The 22,230-nt window shown below is 37.8% G+C and overlaps 2 protein-coding genes across 2 annotated transcripts; one reads left to right on the top strand and one right to left on the bottom strand.

Annotated features, from left to right (window-relative positions):
• Positions 1-210: 210 nt before the first annotated feature.
• On the bottom strand, positions 211-5,700 carry LOC139709681 (ileal sodium/bile acid cotransporter-like). The gene is made up of 5 exons (XM_071621638.1): positions 5,100-5,700; positions 4,006-4,300; positions 2,473-2,587; positions 1,158-1,417; positions 211-358 (listed from the first exon to the last, which is right to left on the bottom strand). Exons 1-5 carry the CDS (start codon positions 5,698-5,700, stop codon positions 211-213), a joined length of 1,419 nt encoding a protein of 472 aa, XP_071477739.1.
• Positions 5,701-11,639: 5,939 nt separating this feature from the next.
• Positions 11,640-18,049, top strand: LOC139709680 (ileal sodium/bile acid cotransporter-like). Its single transcript, XM_071621637.1, has 4 exons — positions 11,640-12,246; positions 12,965-13,259; positions 16,154-16,268; positions 17,573-18,049. Exons 1-4 carry the CDS (start codon positions 11,640-11,642, stop codon positions 18,047-18,049), a joined length of 1,494 nt encoding a protein of 497 aa, XP_071477738.1.
• The last annotated feature ends 4,181 nt before the right edge of the window (positions 18,050-22,230 follow it).

Genomic DNA, 22,230 nt, shown 5'->3' with positions numbered 1-22,230 from the left:
TCAGACAGTGTGAAATGTTTGAATGATAATCTTATTCTTTTGTCTACATTTGATAAAGGCATTTCCGTCTATATGTTTTCACCCCATAACTTATTGTACAGTTCATTGAAACACGAGTTGAAAATCCTTTCAGGATATTTTAACATCCCATTTCTGCTCCTCAAGAATCTTTCTAGAGCTTTCGCAAACTCTCGACGGTTTTCCCCGAGTCTAAGAAATTTCGAAAGCTACGTTTGTGGCGCCATTGCGAGGCAGGACATCGTCTTCCACCGCGGTGCTGCCGCCACACCCGTCCTTTCTCACGCCTTCTTCTCCTCCCGCAGAGATCTGCGCCAGCCTCTTACGGCACAGCCAGTACCTGTATAGGAGAGATGATATTCACATCTTCTGTTGATGTTGAGGATATAATGTGCGTGTTCCGTCTCTATGCTACCAAGAAACTCGCCTTATGAGTAAGTCTCTTACAGTGTTCCTTGTCAGTATATCAATACCATAATGAAAAAGACACGATATCTACTTGAGTGCAATATCTTGCCCCAAAGGGTTATCTAAATACAATGATATGAAAAAATAGATAGATTACCACAAAAGGAATCTAACCACATAAATTGTTTGATTTCTCATTGCATGTGAACACATTCTGCCACGTTACAGGTTCATTTTTGTTTCTTTTTCTCTATCTCAACATAATGAATAACATGGATACGCACAATGTATACATGGAAGTAAAGAAATATTAACATAAGTACTTAACATAAGTAATATGAACATATATATATATATATAATACATATATTTTTCTAATTTAAGAACTTTATTCGGAATCTTATGCATTGAACATAATTAAATTACAAATGATATACAGTCATGTCTTTTTCCAACACAATTACAAGGCATACAGTGTACATCCGAACATAACTGAAATTTACGCATTATACAGTGGGTTGTTAATAGACTGAAGAAAAGAAAAAGAAAAAAATGGGAGCTGCATAGGACAATGAAACAAATGATCTGACTGAATTATGGTACATGATATATTGGGAATGTGAATGCAGAAGACTGTCGTCAAATAAGCATATAGCTCGAAGATACGACAGCCTTGAAAGAAAAAAAAAAACGAATAAGGAAAAAGGAATAAATCGCTCACATGACTTTACCTGAAGATGGAGTAGATGAAGACTGCGGCAGACCCTTCGCAGATGGTGACCAGGGCGATGGTGAGGATGACGCGCGCCAGGAGGTCCGCCTCGGGCTGCGGATAGAAGAGCGCTACAATGGTGAGGCCGAGAAGTCCGTTTTGGATGCCGGTCTCGAGGGCGATGGTGACAGAGGTTCGCACGTCTCGGCCGAAGATGCGGGAGACTGACAGGCCAAGGAAGGCTCCAAATCCGGGGACAACGATACTCGCCATCCAGTTCTGTCACAAGATGGGAAAGCAATGCAAATAAACAAAACAAACTTAAATTTGTTTGGCGAGCCATCAAATTCAAATTCAATTTCAATTTCAATTTATTTTCATATTTTTCACAAATAGCACAGAAAAAAATATGATTGTACCATACGAAAATTTTACAGGGCATGAATCAGATGAAACTTCACTGGAATATGCAACAGTTTGTCTCAGTATAAACACAAATGTCTGTATACATTAGAGTTGAGCTATGGTCATATTGCGAGAAATATGATGGGGGCTGCGTAAAATCAAGCTTCTACAGCCGCAGGTCTCGTGTATAAGTCTCCGTAAGAACAATCATATTCAGGTAATTTTATGCCGGCAGGGCTCGACACCCAACTCCTTTACTGGTGGTCCGTTCGGGCCTATGAAAGTTTTAAATCTGAAATTTTGGTGGCCCGAAATAGATATGGTGTGGCCCGAAATAAAAGCAAAAGTAACGATCCATTTTAAATCTTAGTTGCCCAAACGAGCCACCAAAAAGATAAATTTGATTGCCTGACACAATTTTTAAGTGACCCCTGCTAAGATGTAGAGCCCAGATATACGCATGTTTGAATAATCATTGAGCAAGTTTTGCACACTACGATCGCATGAAATGAAATGGATGAAATTTTATACACAGCAGACAACTTGTTGAAGAATAATCCCATAAACTTACCTAGGCTATATGGATACGCGGCTTTAATGCATAGATTTGATGTAGGAAAAGTTGTTGTTTTGTTAATCTCCGAGCATGATGTGCAGATGTCTGCTTTGATATTAATCGTTAAAGAAAAGGATAACTTAACTTTATTTTTCTGATGACGCTTGATATCATATTCGGGTTTCCAGAACCAAACATCATCCTTGATTACGAACATTGCATGAGGTGTATTGCAAAGGAAGATCGAAATAGTTCATGTCAACTATTTTCTATTTCGCGATATCCCTTAATGGCAAATTAGCAGGAAAATAGAATTGTAAATAGAATACATATTTTGTTTTAACCATCCATTCGTCAAGAAACGTTTTCTTACATTGAACGGCGATCGGGCGAAAGCGTAGAAGTCGCTTGGCACCGCAAGACCAATCGCAATAATAATCAGCAGGATCGCAATTGGTTTGATAACCAGTCGAGATAACTTCTTGAATCTGCAAAACACATGAAAAACAAACAAACTTAAGTTATATTTCCAGATATGCTGTGGAGAAGATGCAGCTCTGGCGTACGAAATGATTAAAACGACGAATTCAAAGAGAGGACAAAATGAATTTGAACAGACAGTCAGTTTCTTACGATTCCCTGAAAACAAATCCTGATTTTTTAAGTATGTATTTTACTTCAAAGTACTACCTTGCTCCACATCAACGAGGATTTAATGGGTGAATCATGATACTTAACATTCCAAGTAAAGGCTTGTTACTCAAAAGGATATCACACCAAAATAATCTCATCAAGGCATCAGATATAGTATATCAATACAATTAAGCATAGGAATACCACAACCCCTCAAAAGCATACGACTTGCAATATGTCACTTTGGCTGCCTCTGTGTGTCAAAATACCATCGCATGCCATGCAAAGACTGCACTAAATGCTCGCTCGACGGATATCACACCTAAATTACCTGTTTGGACTGTTTAAACATTTTGATATCCCTTTTTCGTCTGAATAATATTTGTATCAAATTTTCTTCATTTGAAATCAGTGATGGAATTAAAATTTGAAAGGGGCATGAAACAGAATAAGATAATTCTACATTTTTGAAAGCATTGCTTAAAACTCCTATCTTGCACCCTTTATCATCTGTAAAAATTAGTTCATAAACATTTGGTGAAGAGAATAATGAACAATTACATGGCGTATCAATCTTTAAACTAATCTTTCAACTATATTTCTTCTTTCTACCACGTTTTTCTGCTTCTACTATGTTTCACGGAAAATTAAATTTAGTGTTTACACACAAGTGATAATTATGCACTGAAAATGGTTGACCTTGACACAGAATACCATTATCAGGAAAAGCAAATTGGTAGTTAGTCTCTGCATGCTTCTGAACACAGTATATTCGATGGCCAGTCTACACTTGTCATTATCAGTAAACATGGTTTATAATGAAATCAACGGTAAATTCAAGCACATATTTTCCTGGGTTCATTCAATGTTTGTTACTTATTCATATATTTCCCCCTTCATTTAGTTGAATTATTCATGTATTTCATCAAAGTACAATACATATTGACACAGGAGAAAAAACAGAGTATTAAACTCATCAAAGCATGGAAATGAATTACAAATGTAGGTGCAATGGCGCATGATAGGAACATAACAAAAGGCATATTCTCTTTTAAGGAATAACAGAACCAAGACATTCCCTCGATAACGAGGGAACAGTGTAATATGACGCAAAAAAACAAAATCACTTCATGTGAATACTAGTCGGTTTCAAGGTGAAGTGCGTCGTTGCTTTCTACGAAACAAGATTCTTTAAAACATACATAAACACTAAGTACTTAATGTCCATGGCAGTAACATGAATTACAGATGTTTAACAGTAATTCATATTTACTTTTGAAATTTGTGAGAGAGTGCCATGCCGACGAAACAGGGAACGACGAGGTATAGGATCTGCTGGGCGAGGTCCCTGAAAGGAGTTTGCAGGCGGGAGCTGCCGGCGATGAACGGAGTCGCGTAGATGTACAGGTTCAGCGGCATCATGGCCAGGGCGAGTACGGTGGAGCAAAAGGTCATTGTGATGCTGAGAACGAGATCGACGTCGAGGAGGACGCTGAATATGTTGCTAAGCCAGCCACCAGGGCTGGTTCCCACCAGCACAATACCAAGAGCTGTTGGAGCATCATCTCCTGGGTTTTTGTTGTTTAAATCGTCGGGAATTTTCCCAGCCAGGAATGAAGAGGATGAAGACAGCTTTGTATATAAGATTACTCCTAAGTAGGCCTATACCTTGTTTCATAAAAATTTCACTGTCTGATGACGCGTACTAGTAATAATTGTTAGATCGTACGACAGTCGATGACAAGTACATTCAATGATATAATTTTGTTTCATGTGATTTACTTTACAGATCTTTACAGGTCTTACAGGTCAGATCAACCAACTATTTGGGTACATTTCTAAAAAAAAAAATGAATTTCAATCCAATAGACAAACAATAGAGTTATCAGTACCATAAACAAACAGAATTCAATATGATTATCATTGATAAGAGATTGTGCTGATATTGCTGAATTGATTAAACTGGAAACTAAACAGGCTCCCCCCGTGCGGGAAAAAAAAATCTACATTGTCACGCAACGCATATCGTGGGTAGTACAACACACTTATTGTTAATCTATCAAAAGATCAAGTTATGTACACTATGAGCTCCATTATAAAATAGTTATATATATATATATATATATATATATATATATGATATATAGTTATATATATATATATATATATATATATATATATGATATATCATCGTGAAATTGGCAATGTGCAGTTTACCTATTGCTCGGGATATAATTCTGTATTTCAAATAATCTCAATTATCATCAAATAAAACTCTTTAATGATCATATTACCATGACAACGTAACATTTCTCATTGCTTTCGTAAAATTATGTGACTTCTTTTGCTGGTGTGCCTGATACGTACTTGCGAGAAGGAGAGCGATGACGAAAGTCGATGCCGGCATAATGACGAACTGGCAGACGAGCCCGATTAGTATTCCCCACGGACGACGAACTCGCCGCCAAATGTCGCCGACCTCCATGCCTCCTCCCATCGAGAGGTAGCTCAGAATGAGCCAGATCAGCAGCACGTAGACATAGATCTGTCGGATGAGCGTCGGCACACGCTTCACGCCGATCTTCTGCCAGCCTACCACCACGGCTCGCCCCTCGCCATCGACGTCGAACAGGACTTTGAGAGTCGACAGCGAAATGAACTTGCCCTCGATCGTAACCGTCACGTTCATGGGGAAATCATCGCTCCGTGACAAGGGAATGATGATGTTAGTTTCCTTCAGAATGAAATCACTGACGCTCGATGACCGGAAAGTTAGAACGCCGTCTTCTATGATGCCGTGAACGGTTACCGTCACGTTGGCTTCGTGCCCTTCGAAGACATAGACAGTGTCTTCAACGTAGGAGATGTTAACAGCACTTGCTGCACCGCTCTGTGCATGGACACCTCCCCCAAACACTAGCAAATGGATCAGTATAGCTTCAAGGATACTGTTTTCCAATGGCACCATTGTGTTAAGCTCTCATTAGCCTATAGTGACCTAGATAAAATTTCAGAGAATAAAGAACTCATAGTAAAGATTCCATCTTGTATTTATACGCTGCGTATACATAACTATGATATTAGTATACGCTATCATAGTCAAATATAAAACTTTGAAAGACATGTGCTTAACGAAAATTCCCAGTCAGCGCATACATTGTAGGACTTGATATTACATGATTGTTATGCAAAACATAACAAAAATAAAATAATTTTACAAATCAAGATAATTATAATACAATATGATTCAAAATAGGTAAAAGAGCTGAACACCTAATGAAGCAGCATATACTGTGACGAGATATTAAACAAGTGATAAACACTGAAGGACATAACATGTTAACATTACATAAAGAAACAATAGTGACTTTATAAAATACATACAGCAGTTTATCATTATTGTGACATTGAGCCCTTCAGCACGGGATGTAAAGATTTCCACATGTCATTATACTCCATTTCACGATATGACAATTTCATCAATAATACACACAAATTTCACAAGATCATAAACGTTTTTACAGTAAAACTTCATTTACGTAATTATATACGACTAAAAGTGCTTTTCTGTTTGAGATGAAATCACGAATAATAGAAAGTGACAAACGAATAATGAACTTACTGTGTGTTTGAAACTCTACCTTGTGGTGCGCAACCGGCCAAGGACTAATTTTCGAAACACATCAAGGGCTCAGATTAAGTAAAATGCACAGGTTTACTGGGAATCTGAGCTTTTAAAGCTATAAGCCAATTGTTCAGTAAAACGATGCAATCGACTGTTTTCTCTTTGATCAGATGTACCTGGAGTGTTACAAGTTTTCTTGACAACATCTAGGTGCCAATAATCTTTCTAACAAGTGTTACCATTATATTTGTTCTTCATGTCTAACAAAAGTCTTCCCTCAAATGCTCCTTTCGTGAAAACAAGAGCGGTCAAAGTAATCCAACAAAAAGAGACTTTTTCGAGATTCAAAGCAGAAATGATCATAAACGTAAATTATATACCGCACAATACTATTTTCACGTTTCTTGCACTGGCGCCGCTTGAGGAAATTTATTCAGAAAGCTGTGAAAATGAACGCCAGGAGTTTGGTGTAAGGCGTTGTAGCACATGTTTGTCCACAGAGGTACCTTTTCCAAAAAAAAAAAACTATCACAACATTTTGTTGTAAAAGCTGTGAAAACGAACGCCAGGAGTATGTTGTCATAAGGCGTTGTAGGACACGTTTGTCCTAAGAGGTATTTCTTTAATTTTTTCAAACCTATCATAACATTTTGATCTGAGGGAAAAATAGACATACTTGCTGTTGTGCAACTCCCGATTTTTGCTACAAAGTGTCAAAGGACTATGCCCCAGCGGTCACGACCGGAAAAGCATTCGTCACTTTGTATTAAAAAGCAGTATCCTTTGAGTATATTTTAACATAATCACGCAGGAAAAAAAACACTGCAGGTTGTTGTTGCTGCTGCCGTCGTTGTTGTTGTTGTTTTTAATTATTAGTTTGTAGGAGGTTGTGCAAGCTTATGGTAATGCGCTAAATCGTTTACTCACGCATAGATTGTTTGTTCGTGTTTTTTGCCATGATATGAACCATTCAGACATAATGTTTAAGCTGCGAGAAAGGTTCGTTACCCATTTCATTACACTGTAATATTACTGCGTTGATCTGAAATGATCAACAACATTTTGTTGGATTGAAGTCAACATTTGAACTCTTGCCTGTCCTGTAAATGCATTGGGAGCTTCATTCGAAAACAGCTGTGGTATAAATTTTTAGCTTCATATTTCTTAGTTATAAAATACCATGGAAATCATGGATGTGGTAAGATTTTAGTATTTCTCATTGCCACTTGAGTGGTCAATTGCGTATAAACTTTATGGATGTATCATGGCAGGTTTAGTCATCTCACATTCCACAAGGCTGACTACCGGACTTTGATCCACGATGAATATAGTTCGCCGAACCAGCCTTATTAAACTCCATTCCAGAGAGTCCTGTGTTGCATAGGCAACCAAATTAGGCGTGTCACGACTTTAAGGTGAGAGCTCTAAATCTCGTTTCTGCGCAGAAGGTACCAGTTTGGAGTAAAAACGCCCAGTTTTATGGCAACAGGCGCCAGCAGTCTTTCCATCAGGTGCTTGAAATAAAGACCAAAAATAGTCCCGCCATTCCCATTGTTCGATGGAAGCATGCGCTCTAATCGGCGCCTAATGGCTTTGTTGCAATGGCACAAGGAACATAGATTGTGCAATTGGGAGGAAATAATGTGTTTACATATTCAAGGTGTTTGGAATATGAATATCACGGATGCAAAAATAGGAGTATCGGGTCATCGACCTGCGCTAACAGGGGATCTGATAGAAGAGGAAAATCGTTATAACATGATACGATAGTCAAACAATAAGAGCCGACCTAAAACAGGTAGCTGATCCTTCGATATTACCGAACTAATGACCTATAGTGAAAAAAAAATAAGAGGTCATTCTTGACGGAACAATCATAAAATTGCGTCATCATTGAATGAAATGGTCTTGATGCGAATACTATAGCTATTCAGATTTCGGGTTTACATCGCTTTTCGATTTTAACTGTAATTCATCTATGATTCAAGTGTTCTAGAAGTCTATGACATAGTGCGGATGAACTTTCCATTGTTTCAAATCACCATGCCAAAAATATACGCTCGTGGTGTATCAATGTTTCATATATAGCTGTTGTCACAATGCGCAAGCACAATGGTTGTTGATTTCATTTATCCAATCATTTCTTGAAAGTGTGTTTACTTTGATGTTTGAGTGTTTACATAAATGCATCACAATATCTTTCAGGCATAAGCATTGGACACATGGCCTTTATCTTTATGTGTATTGAGATTCTGCTGTATTGTATTTTGCTCATTTGCTAATTTTGAAAGCTTTATTTTACAACTACAATTTGACAAAACATAATCGTGCAGTCCTCATTCACACAAAACAGCAGATATTCTTTCATTCGGGTTCAGTATTACGATGTTACTCTGTGAACATTGTATCCTAATTTCTTTGTATGGACACGCTCAAATTCTTCATAACGATAGCAGTCTGACATAAATTGATTGCATGTTGATCGTTTCTTATCGGAGGAGTAGCTCCTGGTTTATTAAATATCAAATAAACTTTTATCACTTTATGGCCCCTTCATCACGTCCGTACTTTGAACTCCAGGGCTGTGTTGGATTAGACCATTGGGCTTGAAGTCCTCCACCCTATTTTCTTCTCTTTTTCCTTAACTTTTGTTTTTCAATTTATTTAATTTCATTTCATTTTTCCTTAAAAAGATTTTATGGTGGAAATTGAGGGGGAATCAATGGTATATTGCAGTGGTTATCATGGTAATGACGTTCGAAATTTAGCATTCGTTTCTAATTTAGCTTATTGTGAAACAACATTTTACTCAAGTACCGTTATTTTGTCACTTAACACAAAAACCCTTCTTATTTCTTTCTTCCATGCATATGATACTTTTTCAATCAATTCTTATTGTGAGTGTTTTTTCATGTTAATTTTGTTTTGCTTGTTTTATATCCGTGTGAAAACCAATGCATATTTTACGTGATTATTAATAGGTTTGGAGTAATCATAACAACACTGTAAAAATCATGTGAAATGGATTTCGGTTCTGTTTAATCTGAACTTTAAAAAGCAGAGGATAAGGGGAAAGTTGTCGAAAATAATCAGATGTGTCATTATAAGCTGCTGCAGCTCTGTATGAGAATGATCTCTTACAATAATTTGTTTTAGACTGTGGTAGCTGTAAATCGTTTTGATTACGATGAGAGAAGGGCGATGTCTTGTTCTTGAACATTATCTTCTTACATTCCGGGACCACGTCATTCATAATCTTATTTATGAATGAAAGCAAATGAATCTTTTGTCTTTTGGTTACTGTTTAAAAAGAGTGAGTGAGAGAGACAGAATTACAAGATATCATATCACCCCGAGGCCGTCATCCCAGTCAAGCAGACTACCTGTTGATGATGGTCTCCTCCGCTTGTTCCTTAAGATACAATAGAAAATGAAGGGGACCTTGTAGACACGTAATGATATAAACTTCCGTTTAAGTATGTACTCTTTAAGGACTATACCTTTTTGATGAAAACGCATTTTCGATTTGGTATGATTATGATTTAATGTGCACAAATGGGGAAGTAAAACAGATGAAACAGTCAGATAATATGTAGTTTAGTCCCATCGTTTATAGCATTCCAGATTAAAAAAAAAAACAACAAAAGTTGTTCACCGAAAAACTTTCGTTCTTAAGCAAACAGTAGTAGAATAGTAATTGCTAAAAGACGATCAGTAATGTATACATTTTGACATGAAAACTGTTCTCCTCCAGGAAACAACACCCCCCCCCCCAAAAAAAAAGGCAACGTCTACAAACTTAAGGAAAATAATTCTTGTGTCCCATCTACATTGCAAGGCCAAAGGAAACGGATTAGGTAAATAACGGTGGCATATTGCTGAGTTTAATGAGATTTTGCAATGTTGCTAGGTGATCGAAATATGTTTTTTATGGGGTTTTTTTGCACTCGTGCGTGCGTGAGTGTGTGTGTGTGTGTGTGTGTGTGTGTGTGTGTGTGCCTGTGTCTCTGTCTCGCGCGCAAAATTTGTGCTCGTATGTTGGAGAGTAGGAATGCAATATTTAGTGAATTGACACTATAAAAGTAGATTTAATCTTGCCGCCTATTTACTTTTCTTGCCACAAGACAAAGCCATAGAAACTCAGCACTTTTAAGAGCCACCTAAAATATCTCTCGAGTAAACAAGAAAAAAAAATCAACTACACAGCTGACAAATCTTATTACCATGAATATCATATAAAGGAGCAAACTTCACCAAGGCGGTCATATTGTGTGAGATACGGCTTTCCCATTCGACATTAACTTTAACTGAGAAACTTATACTCTGGAGACAAATCATAGTTAGGAGTTGACATCCTCTCAAGTTCTTTGCATCGGAGAAATCGAGTGGCAAATAAAGGTCGCGTTTCCGTGGCGATATTTCTAGTAATGTTCAATTTCGGTGACGAAAAGTGGTTTCTGGTGCTCTAATTTCACCTGGAGTTCTCATCATTTATGAGAATATTTACTTGAAAGGTACAGTGATGTGACACCTTAAATGTGTATCATTTCTTTCATTCGTGTTGCTTTTAATGGTAAAATGTTCGTATCGAGGAATATTGTTTGATAGTGTGATGATGCATGTAACTATCAGTAACAGATTACAGTATTGGTGTCTGTTTAGTCAAGGGAATTCGTTTTTAGTGTTGAAGGTGTCAACAATTTTGCAACATTTGAACCGCTTCCAACGTATCCATGTCTTCATGATCATCCTAAGTTATTTGCCTTCCATAATATTTTGAGATACGATGCTTTCAGATAATTCATTCCCGACGTGAAGAAAATGAAGTCTAGATGGCTATTAGATATGTGATGGAAAGCTATATGTATGGCTGAGCATAATCATTCTGGTATGAGATTAAAATATCTCGTATCTGGGTATACCCCCTCCCCCCAGCATACAGATAGGTAGTGTTTTATTCAATCATGTTGAGAAAGAAGGTGTCTGTCATATTAATACAGTCAAACCTGTCCATAGCGTCATCCAAGGGAGACGAAAAAAGTGGCCCTTATTGACTGGCGGCCGCTGTAGACGGGGTTTCCAGCATGTCTTCCTCTCGGAAGGAATTGTTTTTAGGGGCCACATACGGCAGGTGGCCGCTAAAACAGGTTTGACTGTGCTCTAATTCGTGGCATTTATAATTGCTATATAGGTACAAGAGTTAGTGATGAATATGATCAAGATTTCTTTTTTTTTCTGTCATATTTCAATGCAGGGCAGTTCTGTTGCAAAATTTGGCAGACATGACGACTCGATTATCTTTTACCATCGTGACAATCTTCCTAGTCGTGATCGCCCTTTTACCAACTACGACCCGTGGGCAATGTGACAGTGATGGGTTGGTAAATATCACCTACTTCGAAGACACTGTGTACGTATTCGAGGGCGAGGAGATCAACGTCACGATTTTGGTTAACGATGTGAAAACGGACGGCAGACTCTCCTTTTCGGCACAAAACGATGGCTACTTTGAGGTGGTTGTCGACCGAGATTACCAGGTCGAGACCTCGGATGATTTTGAACCGTTCAACATAACGGTGCCCTTGCTGGGTAAGGCGATCTCCATCAGCGATCTCCTTATCGAGTTCCGGACGACTCCGGACGTCAGCACACCCTTACTAGTTGGTGCGCAGACGATTGGGGTCAAGCGAGTGCCCGTGATATTGCAGACGATCTACATCTACGTGCTGATGGCGTGGGTAGTCCTCAGCTACCTGTCCATGGGCGGGAGCATGGACGTCCCAGCGATCTGGCAGCGAGTGCGCAGACCATGGGGCGTCATCATTGGAATCTTTTCCCAGTTCATCGTGATGCCAGCAATGACTTACTTCATAGCAAGGCTGTTGCCAGGTATAGAGTGACAAGCAGCATCTATACAGTGTACTATGACAACTAAAGCGTATGTGTATGTGTGCGTGTGTGTGTGTTTATGGCGGGTGTGCTCGGATAATTGTTTTTGAATAGCATATTATAATAACAGTATTATAATTCTGCTGGCGAGAAAAAGAAAACACACTCAACATACCCACGACAATGAAAGTAGCAATGACACATACTTCCTGTCATCTCCAAGAAATAATAATTAAGAGTATTTATTCCGTTACTAATAATCATCGCAGCATCACCTACTTCCCACAGTCCCAGCTAGTTCTGACATTTGCCACCAATGAAGAAGGTACTAAAATTACTGGTCATGATTATCATGGCAATAGTAGAAATTGTTATGATGATAATGATGATGAATTACTTTGTCCATCAAAAATGTTCAGATGCACAACTAATATGTCCTGAGGACCATCGTGCCAGATCTTAAAAGCATTATCACATAACCATCACGATATGAAGCACGATATGAAGTTGTCCAAAGGCATACAACTTTCCTTCATTTAGGTATTCTTTAAAAATAATTATTGTCAGATACTTGTCTTCGAATACCAGGCACTTTTCACAAGTTAAACCCATCAGCAGTAAGAACTTGTCATCAGCTATCATTAGTTGCAGAAATATCACGCAAGCAACTCTTCAGACATCAGTGACGACGGATTTTGTGATTGTTTTACCCACCCAGGCGATGATGCCAGCATAGCCATCGGCATCGTGCTTGTCGGCACCTGTCCTGGAGGCTGGCTCAGCAACATCTTCAGCGTCCTCCTCGACGTCGATTTCATCCTGAGCGTGACGATGACGTTCTTCTCCTCCATCATCGCCCTGGGAATGATGCCGCTCAACCTCTTCATCTACTCCACGCCGTTCACGGACGAAAACTCTCGCCTGAGTACTCCGTACCAAGACTTGGCGATTCAGCTCATCCTCCTGATCATACCGTGCTTTCTCGGGATAGGAATATCGTATAAATATCCAAAGTAAGTGGATATTTCTTCTTTGTTTTTCAACCCCTTTCGTTGTTGTTATCTTATATTTCATTAGAATTCCCAGTTTCTATCATCTAGTACATTATTTTCGCTCAAATTAGAGTTAGACATTTTGGAGGGAATCGTTTCAATGAATGAAGGATCTTTACTGCGATCGTTATGATCGTGAGAACATTCAAGCGCAATTGCATTTCGAAATAGTTACGACGATTTAGTAAGGCAGTCGTAAGATAGGTGTTGCCGTCGTGCCCAACTGTAAATGATATTTCCAGTCAATTCATTTTCAATTCATTTTCCATAGAACAAAGTATAGGTCAATCACAAATAATCCTAAACTTTGGATGACAGTAAGATGAAAATGACACGTTAATAACGAATTGAAAGCATACATACGTATATACTTTCAGACCAAATTTGTTGCATTGTCAATGTTCTGAGAATAACAAACTGAAGGGTCTATTACAAAACAGCACTATAGTATCCTATGGACAACCCATGCAATCGTAGCAAAAACTTAGACTTTCTTAAATGCACAAATAAAGTATACGTAAGCCAGACAGGAGAAACATGACAGAACAGACAAAAAAAACCCATTAACAACATGACATGCTTCTTTGAATCACTCCGAGTTTTATGCGCAAGAAATGTTGTAAAAATAACGTTTCATTTTCTAGGGAAACAAAGACTCTATTCATGCATCAAGTATATTTTTCATACATATTTCTTCACATCCTAACAGGAAGGCTATTACATCCTTCCTATGGTATTCCTGGTAATCATTTCAGTCATTTACTACATCTCAATTTGACGTCATCTTATTTTAAGTGACGTCATGGCGACTTGGCCAAAGAGCTATTCTGAGGCCCGTTCAAATTAAATTAATCACTGAAATTACATGGAACGATCGTATATGATTATGTCATGTAATTCATGCAATTTGATTAAATGTTTACCGGTGTCAGTTGTCTAGTTTTATAGCATTATGTCAAAGTGTCTTTAATTGAATGAAAAAAAAAAAGAAGCTGATTGCGGTTTCACTCCGAGGACTTGCTCCCTATCTCTACTCTAGAAGTAACATTTTATCATTATCGTCATTCTTCTCATCACTATATTATTATCTTCCTCATCATCATGATAACCACTAAATTTCGAAAATATTATCGAACATGTATAAAAGACATAGACAAAGACAATAACAAGGATACACGTTTAATGGAAGTTCGACAGAAGTTTGATATTTCTTGGCTTGCAAATGTTTCTCTAATTAATTTTACCTTGAGTTTGGTTGTATTTGGATTTTTTTTTCTGTTGCGCATACCTTTCCACATAGCGCGTGGCCTCATGCTCTGATTGTGCTTTTATAGAGTAGAAACGTCTCGTCGTTAGCTCAAACTTCAACAGCTGTTCAAGCCATGATAATGTTGAGTATTTCACTATATGTCAGAGGTGTAAATAACAAAGGTCATGGTCATATTTGCTCTATTGTTACAACGTTTGAATGCACATTTACAATGCACAATGCACATTGTTTTTCAGCCATCAAACACACTACACCCCTAGCTCCTTTCCCTATTAGGTCTACCACTTACACAGATTTTATGGTCTAGGCCTTTACACTAGCAGTGCAACTGCAAATCAAATTGAACCATAAGAAATACGACAGAGCAGAGGACATAATTTACAGATTAAAAGATCCATGACAAGCATCGATGATACAGAAAAGAAGTCCAAAATCGGCCGCAAGATTGAACTGAATGACATAATATACTGAGTATTAGAATATTGATTCTGTGTGATTATGCGTCTAGTGTCTTTATACATTATGCAGAGTAAGATTATATAATATGACATGACACACAAAAGCATTCATAGTTTAAAGATTTAAAGATCCATGACAAGCATCGATGATACAGAAAAGAGGTCTCAAATCGGCCGCCAGATTGAATTGAATGACTTTATACTGAGTATTTTAGTATTGATTCTATATGCTTATGCGTAATCACAAAGCATTTATATATATTATGCAGAGTAAGATGAAATCATATTGTGACATAAACGCACAAAAGCATTCATCTTGAGTTCCTCTGTCAACATAATCCTTGTCACACAAGGAGTCGGGGATTCTACGTTGGCATAAATGACCTATACAATACAGTATTTCCGTAGATTATTGACTGAGCATGAAATGAAAGAAACATGTATCAAATTGTAATGCTTTTATGAGAAACAGAAACAACGAGAAAAAAAAAGGCAAGATCCGCTTGGTCCCGTGATCCGATGTGCTTTGTAACGGCCCCGTTTGGAGGGCTTCTTATTACTTCTTGGAGTGACACATATTTGATCAATAGGCCTGCTTATCATCTTCTTGTGTATCCTTTATCATTATGTCTGAAATACCTAAGAAATATCGAACCTCAAATAAGTCAACATCTGTTCTCTTAAAACTTAACACGAAACTATATAATCATAAACAGGGAATTATGACCTGCTTAATCATTTCAGAGGTGTGAACTAAATGGACATGTGCTCTCTGGTTGCGCCCGCTACTATACTAGACTTAGTTTGAGATACATGGCCAGACGTTCCCTATAACCGTCTTAAAAGAGGAACAACAAGAACACACAGACAATTAAAAGCTATGTAGTAATACCACATCATGACTCATCCATACAATTACGGTCGTATGAAAACCTAGACAGAAAAAAAGATACATGCAAATAGTTTCTTTCGTTATGCAACTCTTCACAATATGGCGTGCAAAAACAGCGTTATGGTGTGATGGCGCCTAAAAGATGACTTACACCCAAACACGGTCGACAGCGCAAGCAATGCGAAAGATCAAACGGAATAATGAAGCTAACTTCCGGTCTATTATCCCCGCCCAGGTTCAAGGATTACAGCGGGAAGGGGATGAAACCAATATCTGCTCTACTCATTATTGTCGCCATTTCACTCGCCGTACCAGCCGATCTCTACGCCTTTACGACATCTCCTGTAGAGGTAAAGGAGTGTATTTATTTTGCTCATATTACTTTGCTCATCACAATAATTTCTTTGACGGCTTTGATGTCATAATGTTATAGGTCCGCACCAGATTTATATCAAAATAAGATAATGAGGATATACAATCACATGCACAAACAGAACAAGGTAAATTGTAATATATTGATATATTTGAGAGCCATAGAAAATTTAATGTTTTACATGCTTTCTCAAAAATATAGTATTGTAAAAATACATGTAATATGTGATTTGATGATGTGATGATTTCACTGCCTTATCTGGCTATTGATATTGTTGTTGTATATACAAGACTTCAGGACGGAGAAATAAGATATTATGTCCTGCACATCAAAATTAACTGTATGATAACATTGGAATGTCACAACAAAGAAATAAGCGTTAACCTATCTTTATATTTGACTGGCTATAGCTTTTGTCTCCACTACATGTGGGCTGCCTCAAGCCGAATCATTCCTTTAAATCTTCGCTGTCTGATTAAAATTATGATGATTTGGGATTGATCACTGAGCAAGTCAAATATAAAGGTTGACTGAAGCTAAATTTTGTTGTGGTATTTGTATCTACCATTTTTCCCCAACCGATGGAAGTTTTCTCGTCAGAGACATTATTGTGATTAAGCGATGGTACATATTTACAGTGAAAGAATTGGTAGGGTTGGATTTGTGTGAATGGTTTCGTTGGTAACATGGACCCCTGTGAAAATCAGCTTTTAGCTGACCAGGGCAATCCATCCCATGAGTGGAGAATAAATACATAAAATAAAATAAATAAACAAGCCAATCGGGAGTGCTGTGGGGGATTACACCAATGCCCTATCTTATTTGCATACGTCATGATATTATACTCAAAATGGAAATGCCATAATCTTCTTATTTGTTGTTCGCGTAGAATTAAACTTTTTAAAACTCTTCCGTTTCTTCAACTTCAGTCTTCTTACTATTCTCAACTTGAACTTAAAGATTTCTTGCAAGGCAATACCTCACAGAAATGGGAGTGATCTATTCGAAGCGAAACGCTGAAGGACAAAATATGATATTATCACAATTAAGCGTGTGTAAAGGTCATACTTATCATTCAGAGGTTTTATGTAACCAAGTATGGTTGTGATTTAAAGAAAAAAGGGTTTTTTTCCGTTGTTGTAACATACAGCACAAGTAGTTAAAAAATCCTCCTTCTTTAGTGCGTCAACCTCAAAAGAATACAAAATAATTGTCACAGACTGAACATTCCGATATCTTCGATCACTTTCTTATTTCTCTGCCTGCCTTTCTTTCCAAAAGATATGGGTAATTGCCATAGTAACACCGACACTGGGGGCGTTTTTCGGCCTGTCCCTCGCCCGCATCTTCGGGCGTGACATTCGGACCTCCATCACCATCTCACTAGAGACGGGCATCCAGAACGCGCTCCTCGGACGCACCATCGTCGGTCTGTACTACCCGCAGCCCGAGGCGGACCTCATCTCCCGAGTCACGCTGGTCACGGTCCTCGTCACGCTAATAGAAGGCACGGTCGCCTCATTGGTATACTACGTGGTGCGGTACTTCCTCTGTCGATCACGCTGCGACAGCATTCTCGGCGTCGAGGCTCCGGAAGACGAAGAGAAGCTCTCCGTCGTCGAAATGGGACAGAAGTACCTCTCAACCGCGGACGTGAGCAATAACAACGGTCACATCGACAACGGCCTGGACAATCCCGCCTTAGAAATGACCTCTGAATCTACCGATGGCCGTGTAAATGTTGTGTCAGCAGAGTGATAGCGACTAGCAGAAAATCGTAGTGGCTAAGAATGTTTTATGCATAGGCAATGATAGTAGTAAAACTTCGAATACTGACATTTTTTTTAGAAACTAGACAATTCGTAATATGACAAAAAAGACCAAAAGCGAGGGCTGAGTTGAAAGTGAAGGGTTTTGGCAAAATTTCTTGAATGAATTATCATTCCATAAAATCAGTTTAATCGTGTACCGCATCTCGGATTGATTTTGCTTCTGAACATTATTTGCTGGACGTCAAATGAAAAAGGAGTACAACAGGAGAAAAGAGCATGCGAATAACCACTCTGAAAATGTCACTTGTTTGGATACATTGGCATGATATCAAATTTAAGGGAATTGTCAATCCATATTATTCTCATAGTCTACGAGTGTTCTACGAGGATGGTCTCCCTTTTTAAATGTCATAGCTTTCAAACATAACAGGGAACAACCAAATGTTATTCAAATCCATGAATTCGAATTAAAAAAAAAATACGCAGTACCCGCTGCATGCTATAAGGATTTAGAACCAACACTTGCTGTCGGGGGGAAGCTCTGTGGTCTAGTGGAGATGACGCCTGTCCCGAGATTAGGAGATCGTAGGTTCGAATCCTGCTCGAGTAGGTAAGCCCATCATTTTTTTTATCATGGCTACTACTAAAACAATTCAGTGCTTATTTACGTCGATGTAGGGCAATTTGTCAATCAGTTGCAAACCAAATGTTACTACACAACGCTGTTTATCTTTATGCTGCTTTTTACAGAGTTTAAATCCACTCTTGTCATCTATTATAAAGTGTATAAAAGAGTAGATGTTATCATCTTTATTCTGTAGCCTTCTACAATAGTTGGACTGATGTTTTATGCATACATGCATGCAATATACATGCCGGTTTACCAATATATTGAAATTTGTTATTTTTTCTTCGGATGTATAGCTAACAAAATAATTATTCCATTCACCTGTAGTTCATATTTGACTCATTTTCATGTTGTGAATCCATATTGTAAGCATTCGTTGTTGCCTAATCGTCGGCAATCCTCGGGCAAGATATCCGTGGTTGCCAATTGATATTTTATCATAAATCTCATCTGTATCATATAAGATGTGCATATAGATTTGAGCTAGTAAACCAGTTGACTAACATGTAACACAATAGGCGTTTTCACATCAGCCCGATGTTTCGAAATAGCGCGCTATTTACTGACTTGGGAAATAGGAAAATATCTCGAGGTTGGATTTTTATCGGGCTGATGTGAAAACGCCTAATGTAAGGGTGGGATTTCACGGAGTACGCGAACGATTTGCGAAGGACGCGAATGACAAAATCCAACATTCGGAAAAGTTTTTCTCCGAATGTTTTCCGACAATGAAGCCAAAAACTATTCTTGCGCAATTTGTGCGAAGTTTCCACGACGTATGTGCGAATGTCGTGTGTATCATTGCTAAAGTACAGCATGTTACGTACACGAAGAACACGCGATGGAAATGCGAACAACGAAAAATTTTCAATAATCATGGGAGAAAATGTACCCAAGGAGAGGTGGAAGCTGTCTTGAGTTGAATTTTTTTCTTTCCTCTATTTCTCCTTTCTTTTTCTCTCATTTTTCTATTGTGTGCTTGCCTAAATTTTTTCCTAGGACGTATCTCCCTAGTAAAGCATATCTTTTTTTTTTTTTTTTGCAGTTCCTCCAACACATAATCTCTACACTTCCAATAAAATTGTACATACTTTAGATTAATTTTAACTGTATTCTGCGATTTTTTTTGTTGTTGTGTATATCAAATATTTCTTTCTCTTTGCTAGTCTTTAATTTCTTTTGTTACTAAAGTTGTTAATAATTGTTTGATGTTTAGGTGTATGCTACGATTTTTATTTGCAGAAAACGTATAGGTCATACATCCCCCAAACGTGCGCTAAACGTTCGCGAGAATGTCTCAAAAGGTACGCGAACAGTTTGTGATTACGTCGTAAAATGATCGGAAAAACTTCGCAGATTTCGCGTAACATACGCGAGACATTCTCCAAAGTTTCGGAGTCTGTTTGGGGTTTCACGAACATTTTGCGAACATCGCGCGTGTCTTGCGAAGGTCTTGCGCATATGACGAGGCTTTAAAGACACTTTCGAGAACAATTCACGAGCAAATCACGACCAAGTGTACGGAAAAGGTTCGCAGAAAATTTCAAACTTTTTTGAAATTCTCGCCGAAGTAAAAACGACATTCGCGAACAATTGACGACGCTTCCGAACCCTCACGTTCGTTTGGCGATCTTTTGCAGACCAAAATGCGAATGCTGGATTTTGCCATTCGCGTCCTTCGCAGATCGTTCGCGTGCTCCGTGAAATCCCACCCTAACGTAAGCCTTTAAGTCCAAAACATGTATGTGATTTGATTTATGAATTTGCATGATCGGATGAGTAGGTGTGTTTGCATGGGTGCTGGTTGTGCAGTGTGTGTGTGTATTATGCGTGTGTGTGCGTTTCTTTTCTTTCCGCGTGTAGTGTGTGTGTGTGTGTCTATCGGATGTTTGTGTATAGAAAGCGAGGTGGGGTCGACAGGTGCAGGGGAGGGGAAGAGAGGGGATCATGCATGGCGACTAGGAAAAACACCCAATAGATTACGGAGTCGGGAGGAGCAGCTGCAGAGAGCTGCAGGGAAAGTGGATTTCTTTGGGCAATTTACAAGATACTATTAAGACATTCTATTTTGATGATCAGATGACATTCTGTTTCGCTGTACAAATGTGTTTGTGGGGTTTTTTCTTTCTCTCTCTCTTTTGCAATGATCATTTTTTGATGATTGGAACGCCAGGTGTTGAAATATTAAGTTTAATTTCAATTTCTAAGCATTATTTGAGCATAAAAGGTAGTACCTCCTGTGTACAACAATGTTATTATTTGCATTAAAAAAAGGTGTGATTTTTTTTTTTTTTTTTGTACAGCGACATCAGCTGATAATATTTGCATTGATTTGAATGTTAATAAATAAAGATTATTGAAAAAAAATGTGTGAGGTGCACGTGTGTGTGTAAGAAATCAAATTTGAGGCGGACGTTGCTCTCTACTTTTCCCTTACATCAATATATATATATATATACATATTTAAAAATATATATATATATACATGTATATATATATACATGTATTTATAAAATATACATATACTCATTGTATATATATATATACATATACTCATTGTATATATATATATATATATATACATTCACGCCCGTGTCCATCAAACACGTACACAAACACCATTCCTCATACACAAAACTCTTTCTGCGTTTGAATTGCACTGAAACAAAAATATGTACTGCATCAAAAAAGTTTTATAGGAGTACTGTACCTAATGACTAACAATTTATAGGTTCAAGGTTTAAGAATAAAAGTGCAAGTGTAGTGAAAGAATAAATTTCAAATTGGATCATGTATGGAAATGTTGCAATGAAAGCCTTGAGTAAAACATTTTCCTTGGGCAATTAGAATTTCTTTTAATTCATGAATAAAGATAAGATAGAAATCTTGCATATCCGCTGAGCTGAAAAATTTACTTAAACATCATTGCTTAACACAATGCATCATGTGACGTACATGCTGTCTACAGCATTCCACTGCCATGTCCCTGAAGTTCTTGTTCAGTGAAAAAATAAAATTTAACAGAAATCTGTGATACTGATCAAATCGAAATAATATGCTTCAGCTGGCACTTTATCGTCAAAAAGCAAACAGTTAAGAGAGATTTTTGAAAGAAAAAACAACAACAACTACCGGATTACTTGTCAGGAAAATAGAGCAAATATACAAATGGCTGAAAAAACCCCCCAGTTTTTTAAGCAAATATGACGCTCTTCATGGATTTTTTCTTCGTTGACTACAAATAATATAACATTACACTCCTGTTATAACGAACACAGTTATTACAAAATTTCATTAGAATGAAGTAATCATCTAGATATTGTACATTATTTATTCGTCCATAACAAAATTTTAATACAAAGAAAGAAAACTGCCAGTTCCATGGACTTTGTTATAACAGTAGTTGCCTGTTTTCTCCTTGTCAGACAGAAAAAAACTTCCTTTCTCCTCATATGGCAAATACCAAGTTTAAAAATTAAAACTCAAATCCCAGAGAGCAATGCTTGCCTTTTCCATTTCTAACGATGTTTGTGTAACAA

This window comes from Diadema antillarum, unplaced genomic scaffold (assembly GCF_040938485.1).
Source record: "Diadema antillarum isolate AM-2024a unplaced genomic scaffold, OU_Dant_1.0 seq00001459_RagTag, whole genome shotgun sequence".
Taxonomy (NCBI): domain Eukaryota; kingdom Metazoa; phylum Echinodermata; class Echinoidea; order Diadematoida; family Diadematidae; genus Diadema; species Diadema antillarum.
This window is presented reverse-complemented; position numbering and strand designations above follow the sequence as displayed.

What these genes read in the sequence shown, in the direction of transcription:
- LOC139709681 (XM_071621638.1), bottom strand. Translation starts at nt 5,700, where the DNA reads ATGGTGCCATTGGAAAACAGTATCCTTGAAGCTATACTGATCCATTTG. An exon ending in CATCGCTCTCCTTCTCGCAA is followed by an intron (nt 4,301 to 5,099) that starts GTACGTATCAGG and finishes ACAAAAACCCAG; the next exon opens with GAGATGATGCTCCAACAGCT. An exon ending in TCGCCCGATCGCCGTTCAAT is followed by an intron (nt 1,418 to 2,472) that starts GTAAGAAAACGT and finishes ATCTTGTGACAG; the next exon opens with AACTGGATGGCGAGTATCGT.
- LOC139709680 (XM_071621637.1), top strand. Translation starts at nt 11,640, where the DNA reads ATGACGACTCGATTATCTTTTACCATCGTGACAATCTTCCTAGTCGTG. An exon ending in CATAGCAAGGCTGTTGCCAG is followed by an intron (nt 12,247 to 12,964) that starts GTATAGAGTGAC and finishes TTACCCACCCAG; the next exon opens with GCGATGATGCCAGCATAGCC. An exon ending in ATATCGTATAAATATCCAAA is followed by an intron (nt 13,260 to 16,153) that starts GTAAGTGGATAT and finishes ATCCCCGCCCAG; the next exon opens with GTTCAAGGATTACAGCGGGA.